This window comes from Equus asinus, chromosome 28 (assembly GCF_041296235.1).
Source record: "Equus asinus isolate D_3611 breed Donkey chromosome 28, EquAss-T2T_v2, whole genome shotgun sequence".
NCBI lineage: Eukaryota > Metazoa > Chordata > Mammalia > Perissodactyla > Equidae > Equus > Equus asinus.
In genome coordinates this window covers 46,143,287-46,166,897 of record NC_091817.1, presented here as the reverse complement: position 1 = coordinate 46,166,897, position 23,611 = coordinate 46,143,287, and the positions used below count along the sequence as shown (strand labels likewise).

The 23,611-nt window shown below is 55.0% G+C and overlaps 1 protein-coding gene across 6 annotated transcripts in view; it reads right to left on the bottom strand.

The window, feature by feature from the left end:
* Positions 1-23,611, bottom strand: part of NECAB2 (N-terminal EF-hand calcium binding protein 2) — a 29,892-nt gene that overhangs the window by 1,019 nt on the left and 5,262 nt on the right. Inside the window, exons 3-13 of one of the 6 annotated variants that reach the window (XM_070500713.1) lie at positions 20,446-20,554; positions 18,395-18,420; positions 18,148-18,245; positions 10,615-10,751; positions 8,899-9,018; positions 8,084-8,202; positions 7,799-7,878; positions 4,403-4,456; positions 3,431-3,543; positions 834-911; positions 232-323 (exon numbers count right to left, since the gene is read on the bottom strand). In XM_070500713.1, the coding sequence (XP_070356814.1) occupies positions 232-323; positions 834-911; positions 3,431-3,543; positions 4,403-4,456; positions 7,799-7,878; positions 8,084-8,202; positions 8,899-9,018; positions 10,615-10,751; positions 18,148-18,245; positions 18,395-18,420; positions 20,446-20,554 (1,026 nt within the window). Of the gene's footprint in view, positions 1-231; positions 324-833; positions 912-3,430; positions 3,544-4,402; positions 4,457-4,482; positions 7,470-7,798; positions 7,879-8,083; positions 8,203-8,898; positions 9,019-10,614; positions 10,752-18,147; positions 18,246-18,394; positions 18,421-20,445; positions 20,555-23,611 lie in introns of those variants that run through there. The other 5 variants (XM_044761333.2, XM_070500715.1, XM_070500716.1 and 2 more) reach the window with 5 other exon arrangements.

Genomic DNA, 23,611 nt, shown 5'->3' with positions numbered 1-23,611 from the left:
TCGGGGGCTGGCCCGATGCTCTGGCCCTGGGTCTTTCCCCGCATTGGTGCTGAGCACTCATTGGAACTCCTGGCAGCTAAGAAAGCAGGAAGAGGAGTCGCTGGAAGATTTCAGCCTTGTCCTTCCCTCGACTCAGCCATCTCCTGCTGGAACCAGGGCCCTGTGGTCCCCCACCCCCACCCCCCTGCCGCTGTTCCTGGCTCTCTGCCCGCCCGCCCGCCCGCCCACTACCTGGCACAGAGATCCTGGAGAGGGCCTCAGGCTGGCTCAGCGTGTCCACCTTGGCGTGCCGGAACGCCTTGCACACGGGGCTCTGCAGGTGCCTGCAACCCAGGGGGCCGCCAGTGAACGCCTGGGGCTGGGTGGTCCGGCTCTGCCCAGGATGGACCTTAACCCTGCTCAGCCCCCTGGAGGCTTAGAGCCATCGTGTGAAGGTCAGATGGCCGGGGAGTGGCAGGTCTGGGGGAGAAGAGCCTGGGTCTTTCTTTCCAGGGACTGTCCTTAATGAGAATTTTTTTAGCCCTTGGGGCAGCAGTTTTCAAAGAGGATCCCGGGGCTGGCCAGGGACCTGTCACACTGCACAGAGAAACACCGCCTCCAGCTGGATTGAGGGCAGGCATTGGCTGGAAGAGGCCAGCGCTCTGGGGCGTGGATGCTGCTGGAACCCCGGCTCATTATCACCATCCCCTCCTCCCCTCCTAGGATACTGCGGGACAAGGGAAGGAGCCGAGAGCCCTGGAAAAGCTGCCAGGGAGCTGGGGCCGCCCCACCTCCTCGTCCCATCACCTAATTGACCGCCGAGGCCTGGCGCTAGAAGCCATGGCTGTGCCCACCTCTTCCACTCCTCCTCCGTCTCCCAGAACTCGTAGACCACGAAGGTGAGGCCATCCGACAGCCTCACGGCGGCGATGCTGCAAGGGGAGAGGAGAGGAGAGGCCCGAGCTGGTGGACTAAACTGCACCACCCACATCCCGCCCCCCTCGGCTGCTCTCTTCTTCTCCCCGCCACCTCCCTACCGTCAAACAAGCCTGGACAGGGCGCCCCCGGATCCAGGCTATGGGGTGCCCTAAGACCCTGGAAATGCGAGCCTGGCAGGAGAGGGGGTGGCCAGGGGCCGGGGTGTTCCAGGACAGGCAGCCAGCCTGTCACCAGCCCAAGGCTGCTCTGATAACGCTGCTGCCGGAGCCTGCAGGGCCGGCCATGCCGTCTGATCAGTCCAGCATGTCTCCCCACCGCCACTCGCCTCGTTTTAAATAGGACTGATCCTACTTTGGGGGGAGGGGGAACAGGGTGGAGGGCTGACCTCCAAGATGACATCGTCTCTAACGTGCCCCGGTCTGGCCTCCCCACGGCGCTCCGGGCCGCTTCTCTTTCACACACTCAGCAGAACAGAACCCACGAACCTCCTCGAGGCAAGCTTTACAATTACAGGCAATTCCAGGTCGGGCCGCCCAGGATGGAGGCAGGGAAACAGGCAGCTAATGGTATCATTAGTTCATTATGCTCCAGCCTAAAATTACACATGGAGCCGTGGGCTCGTGACTCCCGGAGAGGATGGGGCGGGGTCCGTGCCGCCCGCCAATCAGATGTAAGCCATGGCCCTTTGCCAGACTCAGCCGGCACTGCTTACAGGCCTTTCCGTCAACAGACAAAGGTCATCAGAGCAATCTGGCGCATCTAAGGCTGGTTGCTGCCCCGAGATGAAAGCAATCACCGTGATTGCATTTGCTCGGCTAATGACGTCCTGATTGATTTTTCTTGGGCTGGGGGGGGCAGGTGGCCTCTGGATGGGCAGGAAGACAGGCAGGCTTGGGGTGCAGGGAGGACACAGGATGTGAAGCCCTACTGCGTGCCGCCCGTGTGCACAGGAGGGGCGGCTGGGCCCCTTTCTCCTTCCACATTCTCCCGGCAGCCAGCATCTCTCTCAGGATCTCCCCATTTGTACGCACACCTCGATGGGCATCTCGAAATTAACGTGGCCCAAACGGCCTGCGTGGCTCCCTCCACCAGCACACCTGACCTCCTCAGTACACGGCACCATCCTCCTCCGAGTTTCTGAAGCCCAAGCATCTCAAACTCTGTCTTGTCTCCTCCCACAACGCCCTCCTCCCGGCCGCCAGCAAGTCTGGTCAGCTCTGCTCCGAAACAGATTTCAGCTCTACCCTTGTCGTGCCAAGGCCACGCCCCCATGCCCGGTGACCGCAGGGCCTCTCCCTGGCCACCTGCTGCAATCTTGTCCCCTCCCGACCCTTCTGCACACAAGGGAGACCAGACCATGTCTTGCTCCTGCTCACGCATCTCCAATATGGTCCAAACGAGCAGGGCCTGGAGGGTGGACGTGAGTGGGTCCTGCCCGCCGCCCCTGTCCCTCCTCCGCCCTCGTCACTCTGTCAAGACACACCAGTGTCTTTTTCTCAAACACGTCGCCCTCGCTGCCGCCCCAGGTCTCAGCACAGGCTGATCCCCCGCCCAGACTGCCCTTCCTCAGTGCACACGCAGCCCCTCAACCTAAAGCAGCCCCCTCCCCAACCGCCCCCCACTCGGGACCCTCAGCATCCATCACCAGTCAGAATCATCCTTCTTTTGTCCCTCTCCCACCACCTAGAATAAACGATCAGCAAGAGCAGCATCCTGATTCGCGCCTGCATCCCCCAGGCCGGCCCACCGAGGATCCCCAAGGAGACTGAAGGCATGTGCTCTCGAGGTGGGAAAAACCCCAGTGGAGAGAGAGACGATGGAGGCAGGACATGGGCGCTGATGGGTGGGCCCAACGTGATTCGTGGCTGCATCCCCCGGGCCGGCCCCCAGGAAGGAGACTGAAGGCATGTGCTCTCGACTTGGGAAAAAGCCAAGTGGAGAGGGAGTGGATCGAGGCAGGACACGGGCCGCAGCTACCATCGCTGGGTGCTGATGGGTGGGCCCAAGAGGGGGATGGAGAGCCTGGCAGCTTGTGCCAACAGCCCTCTCGGGCCACCCCGGCGAGGATGAGGGCTATCGTCTTTTGTGGGCCACTCAGACGTGCCCACGGCTGCCCGGCTCAGCTCTGCCAAAAATCAGCGCAGGCCTTGGCGGCAGGACAGACGGCGAGGCCCCTGAGGGGCAGCCACAGTGGTAACAGGGCAGCTAACATGGAGTGGGCGCTGACTGGGTGCCAGGGGCTGGCCGAGTCCTTCACATCCAATGCTCCATTTTGGTCTCCGTCAGCCCCAGGGAGTGGTCCCGCTTTCCAGATGAGCTAGCCGAGGTCAAGGAGATGAATCACTCACCCCATCTGCACAGCGGGGAGAGCCTGCGCCAGGACCGAACCCAGCTCTCTTCACCGCCCTGCCAGTGCTTCCCTGGGGAACGGTTTGTGCTCAGGGGTGAGGCTGGGGGGCTGCCCCGCCCTCCACCCCGAGGCGGAGCTGCCCGAAGCCCCTCGCTGACTCACTGGAAGCAGTTCTTGGCCCCGGTGGTGCCCCGCAGGTACTGTCGCAGAGAGTCCAGGAACTCGCTCAGCTGCTCGGGGCACACGGCCATCTCCTGCCGGACCAGCTGCAGGTGCTGCGGGCCACAGCCGAGTGAGCGTGGGTGCCCCTGGGCGGGGCAGCCCCTCCCCCTCCCAGGACCCCACAGCCCCATGGGCACAGCCTCACCACGCCTCCTTTCAGAAAGGATGGGCAATTTGGTCAAAATGAAACCAACCAAACCCCACATGCACGTGCACTTTATCCTTACATATAAGAACTGGCTAAAAAAGAACTAGAACTTAAAAAGTCAAATGCAGGGCCGGCCCAGTGGCGCAGTGGTTAAGTGCACACATTCTGCTTCGGCGGCCGGGGGTTCGCCAGTTCAGATCCCGGGTGCGGACATGGCACCACTTGGGAAGCCATGCTGGTAGGCGTCCCACATATAAAGTAGAGGAAGATGGGCATGGATGTTAGCTCAGGGCCAGTCTTCCTCAGCAAAAAGAGAAGGATTGGTGGCAGATGTTAGCTCAAGGCTAACCTTCCTCAAAAAAAAAAAAAGTCAAACGCAGGAAGCAGTCCCCAGAAATGCTGAAAACCAGATGAGGGGTTTGAACAGGCTCTACGAACATCTGGGGCTGCCTGTGAGGCATCTGGGTCCTAGACAACATCCGTGACCAGCAGAAGTCGTTTCTGATAGAATCGGTGTGTGGACATCACTGCTGTGTTGGTCCTTTGGCTCCGGGCCACACTTTTTTTGCTCAAAGCCCTGGTGCCTCAAAGAACAGCCCTGGGAGGGGAGGGTGGCCAAGTGCTGGGGCTGCATCTCCCCTCCTGGTAGTCCCTGAGGGGCCGGGTGTCAGGGACACTGAGCCACCAGCATCTTGAGTCCTAGCTCAGGCAGGGCTGGGGCCACAGGAGAGGGCGGGAAGGGAGGCCTCGGGGAAGGGGCTCACCATGTTGGTGCCTTCTTCATCTGAGAGGCGCTGCTGCAGGTCAAACCAGAGGGTCTGAAACAGCAAAGCACAGAGAGATGCTGGACACAGAGGCCGCTTCCGTCAGGGAGGCCTCCAGGACCACAAGGACACTGCAGTGCTCAGGGCCCCACGGAGCTCCAGCCCCTCGGCCCCAAGTTTCCAGAGGCTCTCGAGGCCCCCCACTGGCGGGAGCTCCCAGGGGTCAGGCTCGCTGGACAGGGCTCAGTCCACCCTCCACACACGGCCCTGGCCAAGCAGACCCTCTACTTGAGACCTACCTTGGCACAAAGCAGGCTCCACGTTGCTGGGGGTGGGGTGTCCTGGGAGAGACAGCAATGGGGACTCGAGTCCTGAATCCAGGATGCTGGTTTTTTGCCACAACTGCTGGCAACAGCCCTGAGATTCCCCATTAACTTACAAATCACCCCTAATTGTAACCCCTGGCACCTCAGCTAATCGTCTGAATGAAGGTGGGCTGTTCTCGCTGGTTCTGCAGGCCCTGCACTAAATGCTTTACATACACATTTTATGTAACTTTCCAGACTTCCCGAGCCAGGGGTGCCCCACTGTAAGCTCCATGAAAGCAGGAACCCCATGCACGCTGTTCACGGCCTCGCGTCGGTGTCCAAAACAGGCCCAGAAGCTCGAGGATGCTCACTGGTCACTATTTCATAGCAAACAACCCCGGACTCTGAAGCCTACAAAAGTTGGTTGTTGATCCTGGGGCTGAAGCCGGGGCCTCTGTCCTCTGACACACAGAATCATGATTCTTCTTCCTTGAACATGGGGTACCCCAATAAATGCCACTTCTGTGCCTGTGGCTGTCCAGCCTCCCTGAGGAAAGCCGAAATCACACCCCCAGGTCTTTCCTCTCACGCAAGCACGTGTGTGAGGCACACCGAGTGGTTGTTAAGGAAAACAGCAGCAGATGTGCGGGCCTGGGACCCGTGCAGTCACCATCCTGAAATTGTTTTGTTTTTTTTTTTTTTTTGAGCAAGATTAGCCCTGAGCTAACAGCTGCTGCCAATCCTCCTCTTTTTGCTGAGGAAGACTGGCCCTGAGCTAACATCCGTGCCCATCTTCCTCTACTTTACATGTGGGACGCCTACCACAGCATAGCTTGCCAAGCGGTGCCATGTCCGCACCCGGGATCCGAACCTGCGAACCCGGGGCCGCCGAAGCGGAACGTGCGCACTTAGCCACTGGGTCGGCCCTGAAATTCTTCATGTTTGGACAAGGGGCTCTGCCTGCTCACTCTGCGCCGGGCCCTGTAAATTACGCAGCCAGTCCTGGAGAGGGTACTGACTTCAGGGACACGCGGCGGGAACTTGGTTTGCGGGTGGCCAAGGAGCGCCTGGCAGGGGCAAGTCTGTCTCCATCATTTGACAACCGTGTAGGCGGGCACCTGGAGGGCAGCGGCTGCATCTGGTTTCCTAGGGGCCGGCAGCACCACGCGCGGGTGATGATGGGGGGAGGATGGGGGAGGCACAGCGGCAACCACCTCTGCCCCGTCCCCCTCCCAGACCGGCCGCCTAGGGCTCGATCCTCCGGCGGAGACAGAAGCGGCTCAGGTTGGCCCGCGGTGGGCGGGGCTCGGAGCTGGCCCCACCCCATTGGCTCCTGCTCGCGGCCTCGGCCAATCAGAGGCCAGCGAGGCGGGCCCCGCCCGTCTCCAGGAGGCCCAGGTACGCATCGGTTTCCAGCCAGCCGGTTGTTAGGGCGACCGGGGCGCTAAAAATAAGCTTCAAAGGGCCTCCCCCTGGAGGCGCCCGCGGAGTTGTTATGACAACCAGGCCTCGGGGTCCGCGCGGAGCGGTCTCCACCTCTCCCACCCGCAGCTTTAAGGGCAGAGATCCCGCCTCGCCTCAGCCCTGCAGGTGGGATGGCCGCCTCCTCCCTCGGACTCCCCTCTGCGCGGCTGCTTCAGTCTCCCTCTGTGCGGGGAGCCCTGCGCCCTGCCCCCGCGAATCCCTCTGAACCCCCAAACGCATCAAAGTCCTAAATCTTTTGCCCTTTTGCAAAAGATGTAAAAAAAAATTTTTTTTAAGTAGGAGAAATGTAAAATCATCCCAACCCTAGGGCTCCTGGAAACCTGCTATCTTGGTTTACGTAGGCATATGGGTACAGTGTGTGCGAATATAGAAGTCTTGGTATCAGAACGTCCAATAATAATTGCTAACATTGCTAAAATTAATTGCTAAACTGCACAGCAGGCTCTGCGCTAAGCCATTAAGACATCATTTTATTTACTCCTCATAACAACTCGATGCGGGGTCCTATTCTGACTATCATCTCTATTGTGAGAGGAGGAATCTGAGGCTCAGAGAGGGTAAGCCACTGGCCCAAGGTCTCACAGCTGTTAAGTGGTAGAGCCAGGATTTGAATATGGGCAGTTTGATACCTGAGCCCATTGGTAAACCTTAAGGCAACCCGTTTCCTTTCTTCCAAGAAATAGTCATTGTTATGAGCTGAACCGAGTCCACCCCCCAAATTCATGTGTTAAAGCCCCCACCTCTAGTACCTCAGAATGTGACCGTATTTGGAGACAGGGCCTTTTAAGAGGTAACTGAGTTAAAATGAGGCCATTAGGATGGGCCCTGATCCATTATGACTGGAGTCCTTGGAAGAAGAGGAGATGAGGACACAGACACGCACGGAGGACGACCATGTGAAGACACAGGCAGAAGACAGCTGTCTACCCACCAGGGAGACAGGCCTCAGGGGACAGCAGCCCCGCCGTCACCCTGATCTCAGGTTTCCAGCCTCAAATTGTGAGAGAATCAACGCTTGTTGTTTCAGCCCCCGGCCTGCGGTACGTGGTTTCGGCAGCACTGGGACACTGATACAGTCATGTTGTGAGCGCCCACTGAGTCACGACACGTCCTCCGAAAAAACACGACTCAGTGAAGGCCGTGCCGTTTTCTATTACCCGGAGACGCGCTGTATCGTACTGAAAAGATTTCATGCTGCTGGCGGTCGGATTGCTTCTAATCTCTCCTGGGTCGTCACCGTGCCTCCTCACCACCACGCTGTGTCTCGGCGTCACCTGCCCAGGCCACCCTGCCTCAGAGCAAGGCCTCCCCAGAAGCCCTGTTCCCTGCTGCCCATGACCCTGCTGACTACTTTCGGCTCCTTGAGATGCCTCTCCTGGCACCCGCGCTCCCCTCCACAGCTGCTCCTTCCCCAGACACCTCTCCTCGGATGTATTCCGCTGGGGGCGTGTCTATCCTTAGGGAGCTGTGTTCTCCATTTCCACGCTCTGCCTGTGATGTCTCACCAAGGCTCTTTGACTTCTGTCCCAAACTCCAGGCCTAACTCTGCACTTCCTGGGGGCTGGGGAGAGCAGAGGGCTGGAGGCAGGGGTCGGTGGCTTACCTTGTTCTCCAGCCGTCCTATGAGCTCTGCCAACCGGCTGATCTGGGCTTCCAGGCCCTCCTCCTTGGGGTCCGCAGTGACTGGGAAAGAGGAAGACAGACAGTGATGGTGGGCAGGGCCAGGCCTGGGGGCAGGGGAGCCCCTAGTCTTCCGAGGGGCCAAGGCCTGCCCCCAGCCTCTCAGTCCCGGTCCCACTCGGAGGCCCAGCACCCATGTGGGCCACTGTCAGAATTCCTCCAAGGACCCCCAGCCGGTGTCCCCCAGCCCAGGCCACGGCTCTCTCACCAGATGGAAGACTCGTCCCTTGTTCCGTGGCCATGAGCTTGTGGTTGGGGGCGTAGGGGGGCGTGGGGCTTCCATACCAGGGCTCCACCGCGCCGTGGCTGGCTTTGCTATGGTTCTGTCTGCAGTGTGAGCGGGGAAACACACAGCATGAGGGAGGCCGCAGGGCCCGGGCCACTCCAGCAGCTTGGACAGACATTAGGCACGGACCGTGGGCTGAAACGGGCACTTTACCCGGTGGAGCCCCATCCCCGTGAAGTGGGCATGGCGGCCTTTGTTTCAGAGGAAAGGAGGCCCCCAGGCAGGCAACTTGGCTGAGGCCATGCATCTGGTGGGGCAGAGTCGGGATTTGAACTCAGCTCCATTCTAGGACTCCACTGCCCGGGGCCTGTTCCTGGGAGGCCCCCACCCCACCCCAGTGGCTCACAGCGTCCCCTGCGCCTCCCTCTCTGCCTGCCTCATGAGGAGCCCATTTGGTGTTTGGTGCCCTCTGGGGCGGGGTATCCTGGATTTGTATCAGCTAGACAACTCCCCTGTCCAAAAAGGGGAGCCCCAGGACACAGTCAGGAGTGGGCATTTAACAGGACAGAGAACTCTGTGATCTTGATCTCCGCCAGGCCCCCTCTCTTGTCCCTGTACACCACATACATGGTTGTGTACACACGTGCACAGCCCCCAGCATGCTCCGAGCACGGTGCCTGCACACAGCAGGCACTCAGCAAATGCTCGGTGGATGCCCGAATCCCCACGTGCAGAGACGCTGGAAAACTCAACCATACAGGGACACAGACACACATATGCACATAAAACACACACACACTGTCCTGTGTACACGGCCGACATGCCCGGTCCCCAGCCTTCCTCTGCCTTCGGGCAGCACTGCCATGGCACCTTCTGGAATTTGTCTCCTGTGAATCTGAAAGCTCGGCAAGCCGCTGCTGTGGGAGAGGAAAGGCTGGAGGAACATTTGAGGTGTCGATCCTGGCAGCTCTACCACCCAGCAGCAAATTAAATGTGGCCCGCAGACCATGAACGGGAGCTGCGGGAGTCCGCGAGGGGCGGTGGGTTTGGAACCAGCGGCTTGTGCCTGGAACATCCCCCGGGCTGGGAAATAGCAAGGCAGGGGACTCGCAGCCGGGAGCCAAGATAGCTGAGAATTGGGGCGGTTCAAGGTGCGAGTGCATGTGAAGCAGATGTGTGTCCCCACCACGACGTGCCACCCCCATCACCAACATCCCAAAGTAAGGTCCCAAAGTGGGGGCAGACAAGTGTAACCGCTGACATGTGACAGGACTGGCAAAGTGCAGGAAACCAACCATGAAAATCGTGCAGCCCTCTTATCTGCTCTGCAGCAGGATAAAAATGGTGAATTTTTAATCAAGATAGTGACAAAAGAAGGAAATCTAAGAGACAGCTTCCAGAGCTGTGGCTGTTAACCTTCGGGACCCTCAGAGTCACAAGACAGATCACAGATGCAGAGTTCCGGGCCCAGCTCCCAGGGATCCTAATCCAGCAGGCACAGCCCTGGGCCCGGGAATCTGCATTTTACACTTCCCAGGTGAGTTGGCTGCCCATGCTCAGAGTAAACACTTTTTGGGAACAGTGTCATCAAGTGGTCTTTGCAATCATATCTGATTGGGACCAGCCCCTCAGCAACCACAAAATACGTGCTCAAACACCCACCCCACAGCAACCAACGCCCTGCTGTGTGGGGCCTCTGCTTGACACCCACGGCCACGCAGAGAAATTCAACCCTCAGGCCCGCTTGGGCCAGACACCTGGCTGTTGCTCCCGTCCATCCGTATTTCTTTATTTCCCCTTTACGCCAGGCAATCGGCTGTTCTGGGAGGACCAGGCATAGGGCAGTGTCTCAACTTGGGACAGCAAATGCGAGGGCTCGTGGCCCCCAGGGATGGGCACTACTGAGCCAGAAGTTCTGAGAAGTACTCCTCTCTAGACACCGGGCTCACCCCTCGACACAGCATCCCCCGCCAAAGAGGGGGACTCTGGACGCTTCCCCATGGCTTCCAGGACATGCAAACACGGCCTTAAATAACACTGGGAGAAAATCAGTCCGTTTCACTGCTCTTTCAATCCTTCTGAGGGAGTCAGCATTCAGGGATCGTCCGTCCTCAGCACCTCTCTGCCATCTCCCAGTCTCTCTCTAACAATAGGGAGCAGCCTCAGAGGCTCTGTGGGCACAACAGGTGCTTGGTTCACAGGCACTTCACTGATGGCATGTGACACTTGTTTTCCAATTGTGGTAACCACATATGGTTTCCTAAATTGATTTCCAGCTTTAAAAAATGAGAAACAGTAGGATAGTTCAAGATAAACAATAACGTGAGAGATACGGGGCTGTGGCAAACTGATTCGTGGCTAGGAAGCAGTCTTCACTGTCTGTGCACTGTCTGTACCGCACGCACTCCAGGCATTCTTCCAAGCACGCAGTGTCCCATTCAGTGCCCCCAGACAGCAGGTCGGCACGTGCACGGCATACTCCCACACGACCCCGCAAGGTCCCGCGGACGCACCGGATCTGGCTGGTCTGCTCTTCGATGGCCTCCACCGCACTCTCCACGGAGCTCAGCAGTGACTGGATCTGATTGGCTGTCTCCTTCAGGAGGAAGCGCGTCACAAACTGGTCCACGTTGCTCCCGCCCTCGTACACCTGTGGAGGGAAGGGAAAGGGCACAGAGGGGGAAGGGGCTCGGGAGGGAACTTGGCTGTGGGTCTGGCACAGAGTTAGGGGGGGACCTGCGGTGGTGTCTCTGCCTTGCAGTGGGAAGTGGGGACCCCATTGTCTCCTGAACTTGGAGGGTGTACAGCTCCTGCATCAAGGCAGGGGCCATGGACTCAGAGGCCAAGTTTGAACCCTGGCTTCACCACTTACTAGCTCTGTGAGCTCGATGACCATAACAGGAGTCACTGTGGTATCTATCTTACAAGGTCGTAGCGAGGATTGAATGACAAAATATACATAAAATGCTCAGCACAGTGCCTGTCACATAGCAAATACTCCATGAACAGTAGCTGCTATGATAAAGATGATGATGTTGATAATGATGATGGTGATGGTGGTGGCAGTGATGATGACAATGGTGATATGATGATGATGATGATGGAAGTGGTAGTGATGGTGATGGTGAAGATGGTGGTAGTGATGATGGTGCTGATGATGGTGGGCGATGGTGGTGCTGGTGGTGGTGTTGCTGGTAGTGGTGATGATGGTGACTGGTGGTGGTGTTCTTGATGTGGTGTAGACAGGGATAAAGTATTAGGGAAGAAGAATTCCCAACCTCCTCTCCCTCCTTCCTCCTCCAAGGAGGATTCTTTGGGTCCCTGGGCCTTCATGCTGCTACTCAGAGAAATGAGAGAAGACAATTAGAAGCAGCCAGAGAGGCTGGCTCCCCAAAGAAAGTGCCTGAGGTTCCGTCCTCAGAAGGAGGGGGTGAGTGGGGAGTCGGGGAGAAACTGAGAGAGGGAGACTTAGCGGCCACAGGATGAGGAATTCTGGGGCAAAGATGGGCAAAGAGGGTTTTCCACAAATCCTGCAATGTGGTGTGATATAGAATTTGCCCCTTTGTCAAGAGTCTACAGCAAAGACATTTCTAAGGTTTCTGGATCCAGTTGAGTTTCTTTGGGCTTCAAAATGCTTTACAGGGAAGGGAGGGAGCTCTGCTTAGCCAGGTCACTCAAGGATGGCAACGATCAAAATGATGCTGTGTTGGGGATGCTGGTCCTGCCCTCTCAGCTCCTGTGCCAAGACCCCACCCTCCTGAGCCACCTGCCCCGGCACCTTGGAATTCTGCCCAGTCCCTGCAAGGCAAGAAAACAGGGCTCTTGAGGAAAGCAAGTGAAAACATCCATCACTCTCTGGGAATTAATTAGCAATAACTGCACATGGGAGACACAGCTAGAGACAGAGAGACGGAGCAACGGAGGCAGAAATGGATACAGGGGTGGAGAGAGGCCAAAAGGAGAGGCACACAGACAGGGAGGCACAGAGATGGACACCCTGTGCCAACCACCAGACCAGGACGTGGGAGACAGGCCCTGACAGAGAATGAATGTGTGGCAGAAAGTATGTCAGGTTCTGGAAGCCTAATGCATTGCAACTATCGATTATCCTTCCTAGCAGACGGTGGACCCACACACAGCCCAGTGATCAATGGCCTCTGGACAGCGAATGGCCGAAAACGAACAAGAAGACAATGTGGTAAGAAATTTGAACACAAAGAGAAAGGCTGCCAGACGCCATCAAGCAGAAAAATGATCTGAAGTGTGTTAAAAGCACCCAACCAATGACTGAGGGTGTGGTCAGGGGTCAACATGTACCTAGCTAGCTGAATTCCAAAAAAAGACAAGTTAGTTTCAAAGGAGTAAAAATGTAGCTTTCACAGATTTTTCTTCCACCCCAATCGATGCCTCAGCCAAGAGCCCAGCTCCACACACCCCAGAGGAAAAGGACCAGATCTAGGAATGGTGTGTCACGTGGCCGACCTGCTTGTTTGCAGTATAATAGGTAGATATTCAGAAATCTGCAAATCTCTGAAATTTTATCAGATGAGCACCTTTCCTGCAAAGAACGCCTAAGGACGTCTCCCAATTTCTCATCTGGGGTTGAATTTGAGGAAGAATCCTTGAATGGGGAAGTTGTGGAAAGAGGTGTCAGTGATCACCCACACTCAACATAAAGGTTACAGAGGTCAAGAAATAAAACATGCATCACTCATCGTTCAATTTCAATCACATTGGATTAAGTCAATAAAGAGTGTGAAAGTATGGAGAAAACAGATGAAAATCCAAAAAACTCCTTTAATTCCACAAAACGCAACAGAAAGCACTTTTCTAATTAGCTAAATATAAAAACAGAAGAATGTTAAGAACGTGTGATCGGAAGTCACCAGTAAAATAAAAACGAGAATGTTTACCTTCAAAATCATAATCAACGCTATAAACAAAACAGAAGGTAAAATGTCAAAGAGACGAAGGAAGCGTAAAAGATTATGACAGCAGCCAGACCACACGGATCACAACAACAAAGAAAATCAGCCTGAATTCCCCCACGTAAAGACACAGTCGCAGACTTGATGAAAGGAGGTCCAGCTGGAGGCACGTCTGAACCAAGACGGCACCCAGGGATTTACAAAGAAAAGCCGGCGCAAGGATTCTGCCACCAGATTTGATCAAATGAACAGGACAAGTTGCAATATCACTAGGAGGGAGAACTTCAGTGAGAAAGTCTGGCACAGGATAAGGATAGGAACAGAACGACAAAGCCGGCGTCATAACAAGGACAAGACACTGAAACCTTCAAGCCACGGGACAGGATATTGCCATAAACACGGCTGTGGGGACTGGGATGGATACGACCACATTAAAAAGCGATTTTGCTTTATATCAAGAGGCTTACACTGCTCATATTCTTTGACCCAGTAATTCTCCACTTTTGATAATCTATCCTTGAGACATAAGGCAAAATGTGAATATTTACGCCCCAAGGTTACAGTATTATTCATAACAGTGAAAACCTGGCAATAATCTAAAATGCCCAACAACAGAGAAATAGTTAATACATTTAAATAAGAATATTTAAAAGGATGCTTTTGAACAGTTTTAATAACATGGGAAAAGCGTTTTTAAAATATTAGATGAAAAGAAACAGAAAATAAATTTCTGTACACAGAATGGTATTAAGTATATTAAAGAAACATACACAGAGAAAAGGCTCAGAGGGAACGAACTAAAATGTTGACAGTGGTTAGGGAAAGTGGGAATTAGAAGTGATTTGAAATTTTTCTTTATACTTTTCTCTACTTCCTAAATTTTGCATATTGAATGTGGACCATTTATATAATAAAAACATTCTAATAAAGGTCTATAGGTATCAAATAACATGGCTAAATATATAGAAAGGAAAAACATTAGAAATATAAAGATTAAATGACAAAATCCAACTTAGTGTGAGAAATTAGCTCATCGTTGTCCCATAGGACAGAAGAAGTAACCAAAAATAAACAGGGATGCAAAGCATATCGTCAGGAGAGTGTGCAAGTCTTTAAAATGGGCAAAAAAGATGACTGTGTTTCCTGTCGAGCACACCCAGTGGATTAACTAAGTCTTTCCTCGCTCTGGAGCTCCTTTTAAAACTGTAAAATGTAGAAAACTGATGATAACGCAAATAATTCTCATCCTCAGAAATGCATATGAATTTTGCCTAGTAGAATGCAACGGATTGTTGCCCTGTGGATAGCAACCAGTTTTGCATTTATTCGCAAATCCATTTCATTATTCCTGGTTGCCTGTATACACCGCGTGGGTTCTTCGAATTTTCCTTTGAGGCAGCTGTAACATCTTATGGTTCTCACATTAATGGATGAGTTAAATAAAATCTCTGTCATGTGCATTTTATATTTGTACAAGAGACACAATTTTACCTCTTTACAAAGTTGTCTTTTCACAGCATATATTTCATAACAAAGAAAGGTTAGCTATTTTCCAATTTTATATTCTGAAAGTACCGTCCACATCTTTTCTCAAGCATCCATGAGATAATTATAAAAACAAATCAAATAAGATGTAATGAAGAAATCTCGACACATTAAAAAAAATAGACTAGAACTATCAGTCACTCGGTTTTATCCTAACACCATGAAACGAGAAATGAGTGAGGACATAACAGATTATTGGGGAATATTGAGAGAGGCAATAGTACATATTAAAATCTACGATTGCAGTGAAAGTATCATTCAGAGGTTAAATTTTTAAAATTCCAAACTTCATATCACAAAAATTTAAGTATTCCATTTCACATATGAAAAAGAATAGCAAGAACAAGAAATCTGAGGAAATAGGAAGAAGGTAATAACAGTGGTGAAAACTATAAATGTGGTTGAAAACATGAAATTTAAATAAATGTGTCAGTGGCTGGTTATTAGAACAACTAATTAAAACAGGCAAAACTCTGCCAAATATAAGTTTTTAAAATGTAGCAAAATAGGACAAAAATTAAAATAAGACCTGAGCTATAACAGCAGAAATTTTTGAACTTAACCTGCATTAAGCGCCTCTTTTGTGTCAATGTTTTAGATTTTTCTTAAAAAAAATCATAAGAACATACTATGCATAATTGATCACAAAACTGAACACATCAGTAGTTTTGTTTAAAAATATACTAAAATGGACACAAAAAGTAAAAAACTAAAACCAGGGTTGACCTTAAAATAACTTTTAAAATAATCTCCTCCCCTCTTTAGCACCTCGACCCAAGCCTTATGGATAAATTCTTTCGACTTTTGAATAGAAAAATGATTCTATGTTAGAGAAGCTGAATTACACAGAGGAAATATTCAAAACTGCCTCACAATTCATCCCAAAATTACCATCCAATCTCAATTCTCGATAGAGACAGAGATAAAACACTCAGCGAGTGACAAGGATTTAGCAGCGCGATCAAAGAATAATGCACCAATTAGGGTTTATCACAGGAAGCTAAAAATTGTTCAATAGGACAGAATCTAATAATAGAATCCACCCCATCAATAGCTTCAGAAAAATCAGATGATCGTTTAAAAATGCCAAAAAGGCATTTGAAAAGATTCACTACCATCTCCTAGGACGAAATTTAGTGAAGGGAAGGCAAAAATATTTTTTAACAGGCTGAAGAAGATTCTATAATAAGAGCTGGTATTAATATTATAATTGGTAGAGAAATACTAGAGAGGGGCCTGGAAAATCAGGAGGAAAACAAGGATGCCTCACGGAGCATCGTTACAGGGATTTAGAACTTGGGGGAGATGCTAACAGCGCCCAACAGAGAAAGAGGAGGAACACAGATCAGAAACGAGGAAGGTACCACCGCAGGTAACTGATGCCATCACTTCCTATCAACAAAAGCAGCAGAATCAACTAAAATCAGGGGCTGCAAGAGAAGCACTGGAAACCACACTCAGTGAGCTGCATTTCTACAAACAAAAATCCATTAGAAAATAGCCAGAAAAAGTAATGGCAACCAGCACTGCCACAACCTCCACCGAGAACACGCCAACGTCCCACGCGCGTGACTTCTGAGAGCAAAATCTCCAGAGCTGGTCTAAATCATAGTGGTAGGAGTCACCATCCTCTCCTTGAGGGAGAATTAGGTCACCTCTCTGAAGAGTGATGACTAAAGACGAGAAAGCAGCCAAGGATGTTAGCAATGCCTCGCAACAACACTGCTGGGAAGTGGCCCCATGCAGAGAAGAGAAAGCTGAGGCTCCAGGAGGCAGCGTCAGTGGCAGCAGTCCCATGTGGGCATCCAGTGCACCCCCAAAATGGCGGAGCTGGGGCGGATGCCCTTGTCGGGGTGACTCGGGTTAGAGTCTGGGGTCTTTCTGAGCTCCCTTCTAATCCTCGGTCCACCCTGATACTTTCAGTATATCCAACAAGAGTCTACAGGATGAACAAAGAAAGAGAATCGGTCTCACATGATATTAAAATAAACTTTAAAACACTGGACTGAGAAGAGCAGGACGCTGGGACAGAGATGGAGAGGCAGCCGAGTGGAGGCTCCGGGTCAGGCCCAGCTACTTTCGGATATACGGGAAGAAAGGCATTCTCTAAGGCACGGCAGAGCTGTAACCGGGCAGCACTTGAAAAAAACGTACAGGATTGATCGTTCCCACGTCTGGGCATACAACAGGAGCCTAATAATAAAAACTGGTGGGCACCTTCACTCTGTGCCAGGCCCTGTTTGGAGCAGCTCAGAAGCCTGCCTTCATTCAATCCTCAGAAGGACTCTATAAGGTGAATGCTTCCATCTCACAGACGGGGAAACTGAGGCCCAGAAAGGGAAGAGACTGGCTCGGGGTCCTTCAGTCAGGTCTGGCTGACTTTACCAGCTAAGCTCTCCGGCCTCAACCAGCAGATGGCCTTTTCTGAGCTCCCACAGCTCCAGGTTGCTGGTAGGCTGCACGCCCGCCCGTGGGCATCTATGTGTCCCTCACAGTGTGGCCAGCTCCCAGATCCCTCCCTGCGTGCCTTGGTCAGTGTGCCCAAGCGGCTGCCCCCGCTCCTGGCAGACTGACCCTCCAGTCACCCCTGGGTGGGCCTGGAGTCCCATGCTGTGCTCCATACTTCCTGCTAGGTCCCTGACTCCGTTTCCCCTTTCATTTCAGCCTGCAGCTTTTGGCTGCAGGATTCACCCTTCTGAGCCTGTTTCCAGAGCTATGAAATGGGGGAGGTGACTGCAGCTCCCCACGGGGCTGCAGAGGTCCTCAGGAAAATTAGTACCCTCTCCTCTGTGGGTGCACAGAAGGAACACAGCTGCCTGTCTCTCCAGAAGCCGCCAGCCCGGGGAGGGTGTAGACTCAGGGGGCATGAAGCTCGGGGGATGGGCTGCTGCTGCCCATCTGAGCGACAACGGAGAAGCACAATGACGCCCAGCCCACAAGCTGGCCCCGTCTCCCTGCCTTCTGTCCTCCCCCGGGGCACGCATGCAAACACGGGGCGACAGGCCTGTGGGCAGACTTCACACCACATTGGAGGTCTCCCTCCGGGCACATAGGGAAGCCCTTAGCTCAGCGCCGACCCCTGCTCCTAATGGTTCTACCGCCCAGCTCACGTCTCCCTCCCGGACACGCACCCTTTCTCCCAGACACCATCAGATTCCTTGGTCAAGTTCAGATGCATGAACCCGCCCCTCACCCTCCCCTTCCCATCGGGTAACCCTGCTGTGGGAGGGCATGAGACTGACAGGGATGACACCTGTCCAAGGACCCTTGGAGGGCTGGGGGTGACTGCAGCTCTGTTTCTCCATCCCAGGACCATGCCTGATTCTGGGAGAGGGCCTCACGCTCCAAACCAGACACTGGCTGGACAGGGCCATTCACCAAGCTGCTCCCCTCACTTCACAGTTTATCTCAGCTCCCTCTAAGAGCCCCAAGTAAAGTCCACCCCAGACCCAGGCCCACCCAACACTTGTCATCACAAATCCAGGCACCCATGGGTGAGGATGCTCCAGAGAAAATCTGAAACCAAACCAGCATTCAGGCCTGGGACCCCCAGGGCCACCCATGGCCGCTGACCTTCTTGGTGTAGCCCATGGCCTTCAGGACAGAGTGATTCAAGGTCTCCAGAGAGGCCAAGACATCTTCATAGTCCCCCATGTGGTCCACAAAGTAATCTGGGGAAGGGGAAGCAAAGGTCACGGGTCATAGGAGGATTCTCCCCTCCCCCGGGCCCTCCCACCAATCCCGCCTAGGCCCCCCATGGGCTCTCCCCAGTCCCAACAACCCCCACCCCAGTCTTGGTCTCCCATAGCCGGGTGCCTACCACACAGCTCCTTGGTGTCCACATGGCTGCCGAGAGAGAGGAGGGGGGAGACTCAGAGCAGGCCCATCCGGCCTGCCCCATGCGGCGCACCCTGTGCCTGGCACCGGGCACCCCACTTTACAGCGGAGGGTGCAGCAGGTAAACGATGCCGCCCCCTCTGAAGGACGGAGCAGGACTCCATCGCTGTCTGCACGTCTGTCTGACCCCATCACCAGGTTTCCCCTCCCAAGGTCTGCGACCACGTCCTCAGCCACCAAAAGGGAGGGGAGAGGGACAGGGTCCCCTGACGATTATGGGATGTCAATAAAGCTCTCATGTGATATGCTGCCCCGGGGCACCCCCGCCTGCAGGGTCCTGAGACAGCCCTCCTTGTTCTCGCCCCAGCCCGGGGGCCCGCATCCCCATCCCTGCAGGGTGGAGAAGGATCCCGTCCTTCCTCGGAGGAGGCTGGCACGAGAAGGCCACCACGCGGGTGACGACGGTGCACGCAGCAGCCTCAGGACAGAGACGCGAGAGTGGGGCGTGCTGGGGGCGGGTTCTGATAACCCTCCCTTTAGGGGCCCAGTTCCCTCACTGAGAGAGGAGGGGGAACCCAGGTTCAACAAGACTCTTCTGGGAAATGGCTCCCGGGGCCAAATGAATCTGGGCTCAGAGGCCCTGCAAGCTCTGTCTTGGAGGTTCCCTCAGTTCGCATCGCATGCTAAAGGTTCTGACAAGTCCTGCAGAAAGCAGGCCTGTTTAATTGTGCTTGAACTAGAGTTTCCCCCATCTTTCTGATCCGCGTGAACTGTTCTTGGCAGAAAGCCTACGTAGCACCCCAAAGAGCGAACCCCTGCCGCTCACGCTCTGGAGAATGTTGGAAAACAGTCCTAGAGGCCTTTAGAGTTTTGACCCTCTCTAAAGGTGAGTCCACCCTGCCCCCGTCACACACTCTCATGGTTAAACTCTCAAACAGCACCTCCGTGTCCCTCCCCCCAGCTGGCCTGACACAAAAGGCCCCTAGTGAGAATGAATAAATCAGTAGGCACCTGCCTTGGCCCTTTCAAAGCTCCCGGGGGTGCTGCAGGAACCCTCAGAAATTCCATCTGGCTCCAAACAGCCCTTCCCTGGGGAAGCTGTGTCCTTCTAGTGGCCTCCCGCACAAGGACACTCGCTCCACCTGCCCCACCCTGGTCCCCAGTGCCCACCTCCCAGGACACTCTCAGCCCCAGTCTGGGGTCCAGGCCACCACTGCGCTGGGTCCCTTGCAAATGGGCCTGACAGCAACTCCTGGTCCAGACCACCTCTAGCCTGTCTCAGGGGACGCCAACTGAGCAAAAGTGCCCCAAGCAGGCCTCGTGACTCAGGCCCTCATCACCTGAGTGGGCCTGAGGAAGGCGACCAGGTGTGGGGCGGAGAAGGGGGTTGGGCCTCATCCTGCTTGGGGAACCCAAGGAAAGGGTGAGGCTGGAGCTAAGGCTGGGGTGGGAGGGGGTAACTTTGAGCAAAATGAGTGCTTTCACTAGATTTAGGGATGGGTTGGATGTCTGGAGTTTCTGGATGATTCTGGGACGCACGCAGGTTCAGGTTACGATCAGGTTGGAGAAAAGGTGCAGAGTTAGAAGCAGGGTCGAGGGCAGAGTTAGGATCAGGATTTGGTTATGGTTTGTTTGAAGACGGGATGGGTGAGGCTCAAGGTCACAGGGTTACCGCTGGGACTGGGAACAAGCACGGGGCGTGGGGTCAGGACTGGGGTCAGCAGAAGGCCAACGTCACTGCCAACATCCCCTTTTCATTATCTTGTGCACACTCTGCAAAATCTAGGGTCCCTCCCTGCCTGGCCACGTGTGCTCAGAAGAGACCCACTTGCCAGCGCAGCATCAATCTGCCCACTCCCCAATCATCCCGGGGAGCCGTGGGGGCTAAACGGAGCTGACTTTCAGATGAGCAGGTTTGGGGGTTCTCAGGTCTCTGGATCCTCCAGGGGAGTGGAAAATGGGGAGTGGGCCGTGGGTGAGAAGGAAGATGCCCCTCCTCCCCAGCGACCGGGGAGGTGGGGGGATGGGGCTCACTTGGTGTTGTCAGAGTCGATGGTGTGGAAGAGATCCTCCAGCTCCTTCTCGTTGAGGACGCCATCTGCAAAGAAGAGCTGGAACTCCTCCAACGACAACTTCCCGTCATCTGCAAAGAAGGGAGGGCGGAGGGAGGGCAGCTGGCGTCTAAGAGACAGGACGTCCCCAAATCCAAACAGTTCCCAACCAACAGATACGCCCCATCAGATAATCCCCACCCGCCCAGCTGACTCCCGAATGGACCTGTAGATTCCAGGGCACAGAGAAGCAGACCCATCCAGCTGGTCCCCAAACCAAGAGACCAGCCCCTAAGTACAGATGATCCCCACACTGACACAGACGACGACCAGCAGCGGCTAGTGTGCTGGGGCTCGCCATCGGGCACTCAATGGACAGAGAGCACCTCTCCATCGATTAGCCTGACCGCCCAGAGGAAGGCACCAGGTGAGGTGGGGGCACTCCTTTGAGAGGCAGGTCCAAAGCCGGCCAGTCTGATGGCCGCTCTCCCTTGCTTCCGAATGCCCCATAACCTCCCCACATGTCAATCATTCCCAACCCCGGGCTCTCAGCTGCCGATGCTCGATGCTCGAGAGGGAACCAGCCCTCTCCATGCTGCCCATCCACACGGCAAGCCTCAGGCCTGAACCTTCGCACGGTCTGACGTGGGACGGCTGCCAACAGCCGGCACGGAGTTCTCCCACTGCCATACACACAGTCCTGAAGATGTCAAACCACGAGGGAAGGAGGTGCCCGGCCCTCCTAGGGGCTGGGGGCTGCGGTTCTGGGCTGGGGAGGGGGCAGGCTCACAGCCGATGTACCGACCTGTCCCACCCATTTCCCTCCCCCTGTCTCACCTCTTCTCCCTCCACTTGCAGTCGCCCTGCCCCGGGTACCACCATCTGCTGGGGACGTTCTCATGGGTGGGGGGTAGACGGGCTACTGAGGGAGGGGCTCAGGGCAGAACAGCAGTGACAGGAGGAGTGGCAGTCCCCAAGCTTCCACCCTCATCTCCTCCCACAGCGCCCACCTGCCAGGGAACTCCTGCCAGCTGATCCAGCCCCCCTGCAGCCATCACCCCCTCCTCAGTGATCTTAGGACGGTTCCTGCTGCTCCTTAAAGGAGCCGAATCTGTGGGAGGCAGAGGAGGTCAGGGAGCAGGGCCAGCCCAGGACACTTCTGACCCCCAGCCCCTCTACGCAGACCCCCTTCTATTACCTCCAGCCAGTCTGCAATCAAAGTCTCTGCCAGCCCACATGGCACCTTTGTGTGGATTACAAAGAGATGCCCCTCAGGGCTGGTGTGGGATGGAGCCCAGTGTCAGGGCACGTGGGCTGGGAGCGGAGTGCAGACTGGATCTGAGGCCCCCAGTTCCTGCCGGTAGTTGCTCTTGTGCAGGGCACAACCTGCCCAACCACACATGGCAGACGTACTTGGGCCCAGAGTGGAAGTCGTTCTGATGTTGTCAAGACTCCGGAGCTTCTATGTCTGTCCCCAGCAGCTCTATGGGGGCTCAAAGAGGGGCAAAGGGACGAGCTCAGGAGGGGAAGAGCCTCACCTCTCGCCACAGCTGCCCTCCACCAGTCTCCTCTGGTTGCATAAGCCATAAAGTATCAGGGGCTGGGAGAGAGGGGGAGGGTGTGCGCACGTGCACGGGGGCTGTCCCCATGTGCCTCGACACCCCGGCTCAGGCTTCAATGCCGCAGAGGGAGAACGAAGCTGTGACTTTCAAAAATAAGAGTGCCTCCCGAAAACCAAACAATGACCCCCAGCTCCACATACAAAAGACCCAGAAGCCATGAGAACCACGTGACACCAGCTGTAAATGCGGAAACTCGAAGGCTGGGCTGTTTGCATTCTGTGAAAGGGGAGACTCTCCAAGTTTCCTTTGGCAAGACCCATGATAAACCAGGAACCATGGTGCAGAGATGCAGACACACGGAGCTCCTGCTGCATGCTCAGTCTTCACAACACCCCACAGCATCAGCAGTACCACCGCCCCCATTTTACAGAGCAGTAAACTGAGGCACAGAGCAGTTAAGGGACTTGCCCAGGTCCCACAGCTGGAGCTTGAACCCAGGCCATCTGGCTCCTGAGACCATGCTCAAAAGCCAACCCGGGGCAGCATCTTGTGGGGAGAGCCCCAGCCACAGGGCTCCATGGAAAAGTCCAAGTCTGGACTCAGTGGAAGCGTGCTGTGATTGATTAGTCATGTCTGCCATGGGCACAGTAAGGGGTCTGCCCCTGGCTGCCATCTCCCTGCCTCCCTCTCCTCCTGCCTCCCCCTCCTCCTGCCTGTCTGGGCACCACCATCCAGTCTGCACTCAGGACAACAGGCAGAGAGAGGCCGGCCAGGCCACCTGAGCACAAAGCCTTCCCGGCTGACCTTTCCTTGTAATATCCCACTGTGGCCCTAATGACCCCAGATCAGCTAACGAGGGGAGCGGCATGTCCCACCCAGGCCTCTGCCCAATTAGACAAGGGGCCTGGCACCCCCGCTGCCAGCAAGGACCCCGAATGGGGCTGTTTGCAGGTGTCTTCACTAATTAGCATGAGCTCAGCCTCTGTCGCAGCGACCTTTCAAATGCCAGGAGCCTGCTAGTGTGCGTGTCCCCGGAGAGAAGCGCAGCCTGGCCCTCACTCCTCTGCCAGCGCCACACGTCACCACCCTTCTGGGTTTCATGGCCCACGCGGAGGGCAGGCCCCTCATGCTCAGCTCCCCTCGGCAGCCAGGCCCGGGCTGCTCCTCCTAGCAGAAGTCTCTGCCCCGGGAGCCACAGGACAGGCCAGCCCGCGATCCCAAAGGCCTCCACTCCAGCCCTGAGCCTGGTTTAAGCCACCTGCCATCTTCTGCCCCTACGCATCTCACTCGGTGTGGTACACAATTGTGTGTGTGTGCTGCTCTCTCTCTATGAACGTCTCCACCCCCCTTCATCCCTCCGTCCCTCCATCCTCATGCCTCTTCCTCCCCCGACCCCAAATGACGTTTTCAGGCTGTGCTGGGCTGAGGCAGACGGGCCTGCACGGCCCCCAGCTGAGGGTCTGCAGTCCTCCATCGGCTGGCTCCCAGCCCGGCTTTCGTTGGCTATAAAAAGGGGGTGATGCTTCCCATCCCAGGGGAGCAGAGTGAAGATCAAAGGAGAAAGTCTACTGAAGTCCTGGTGCAGAA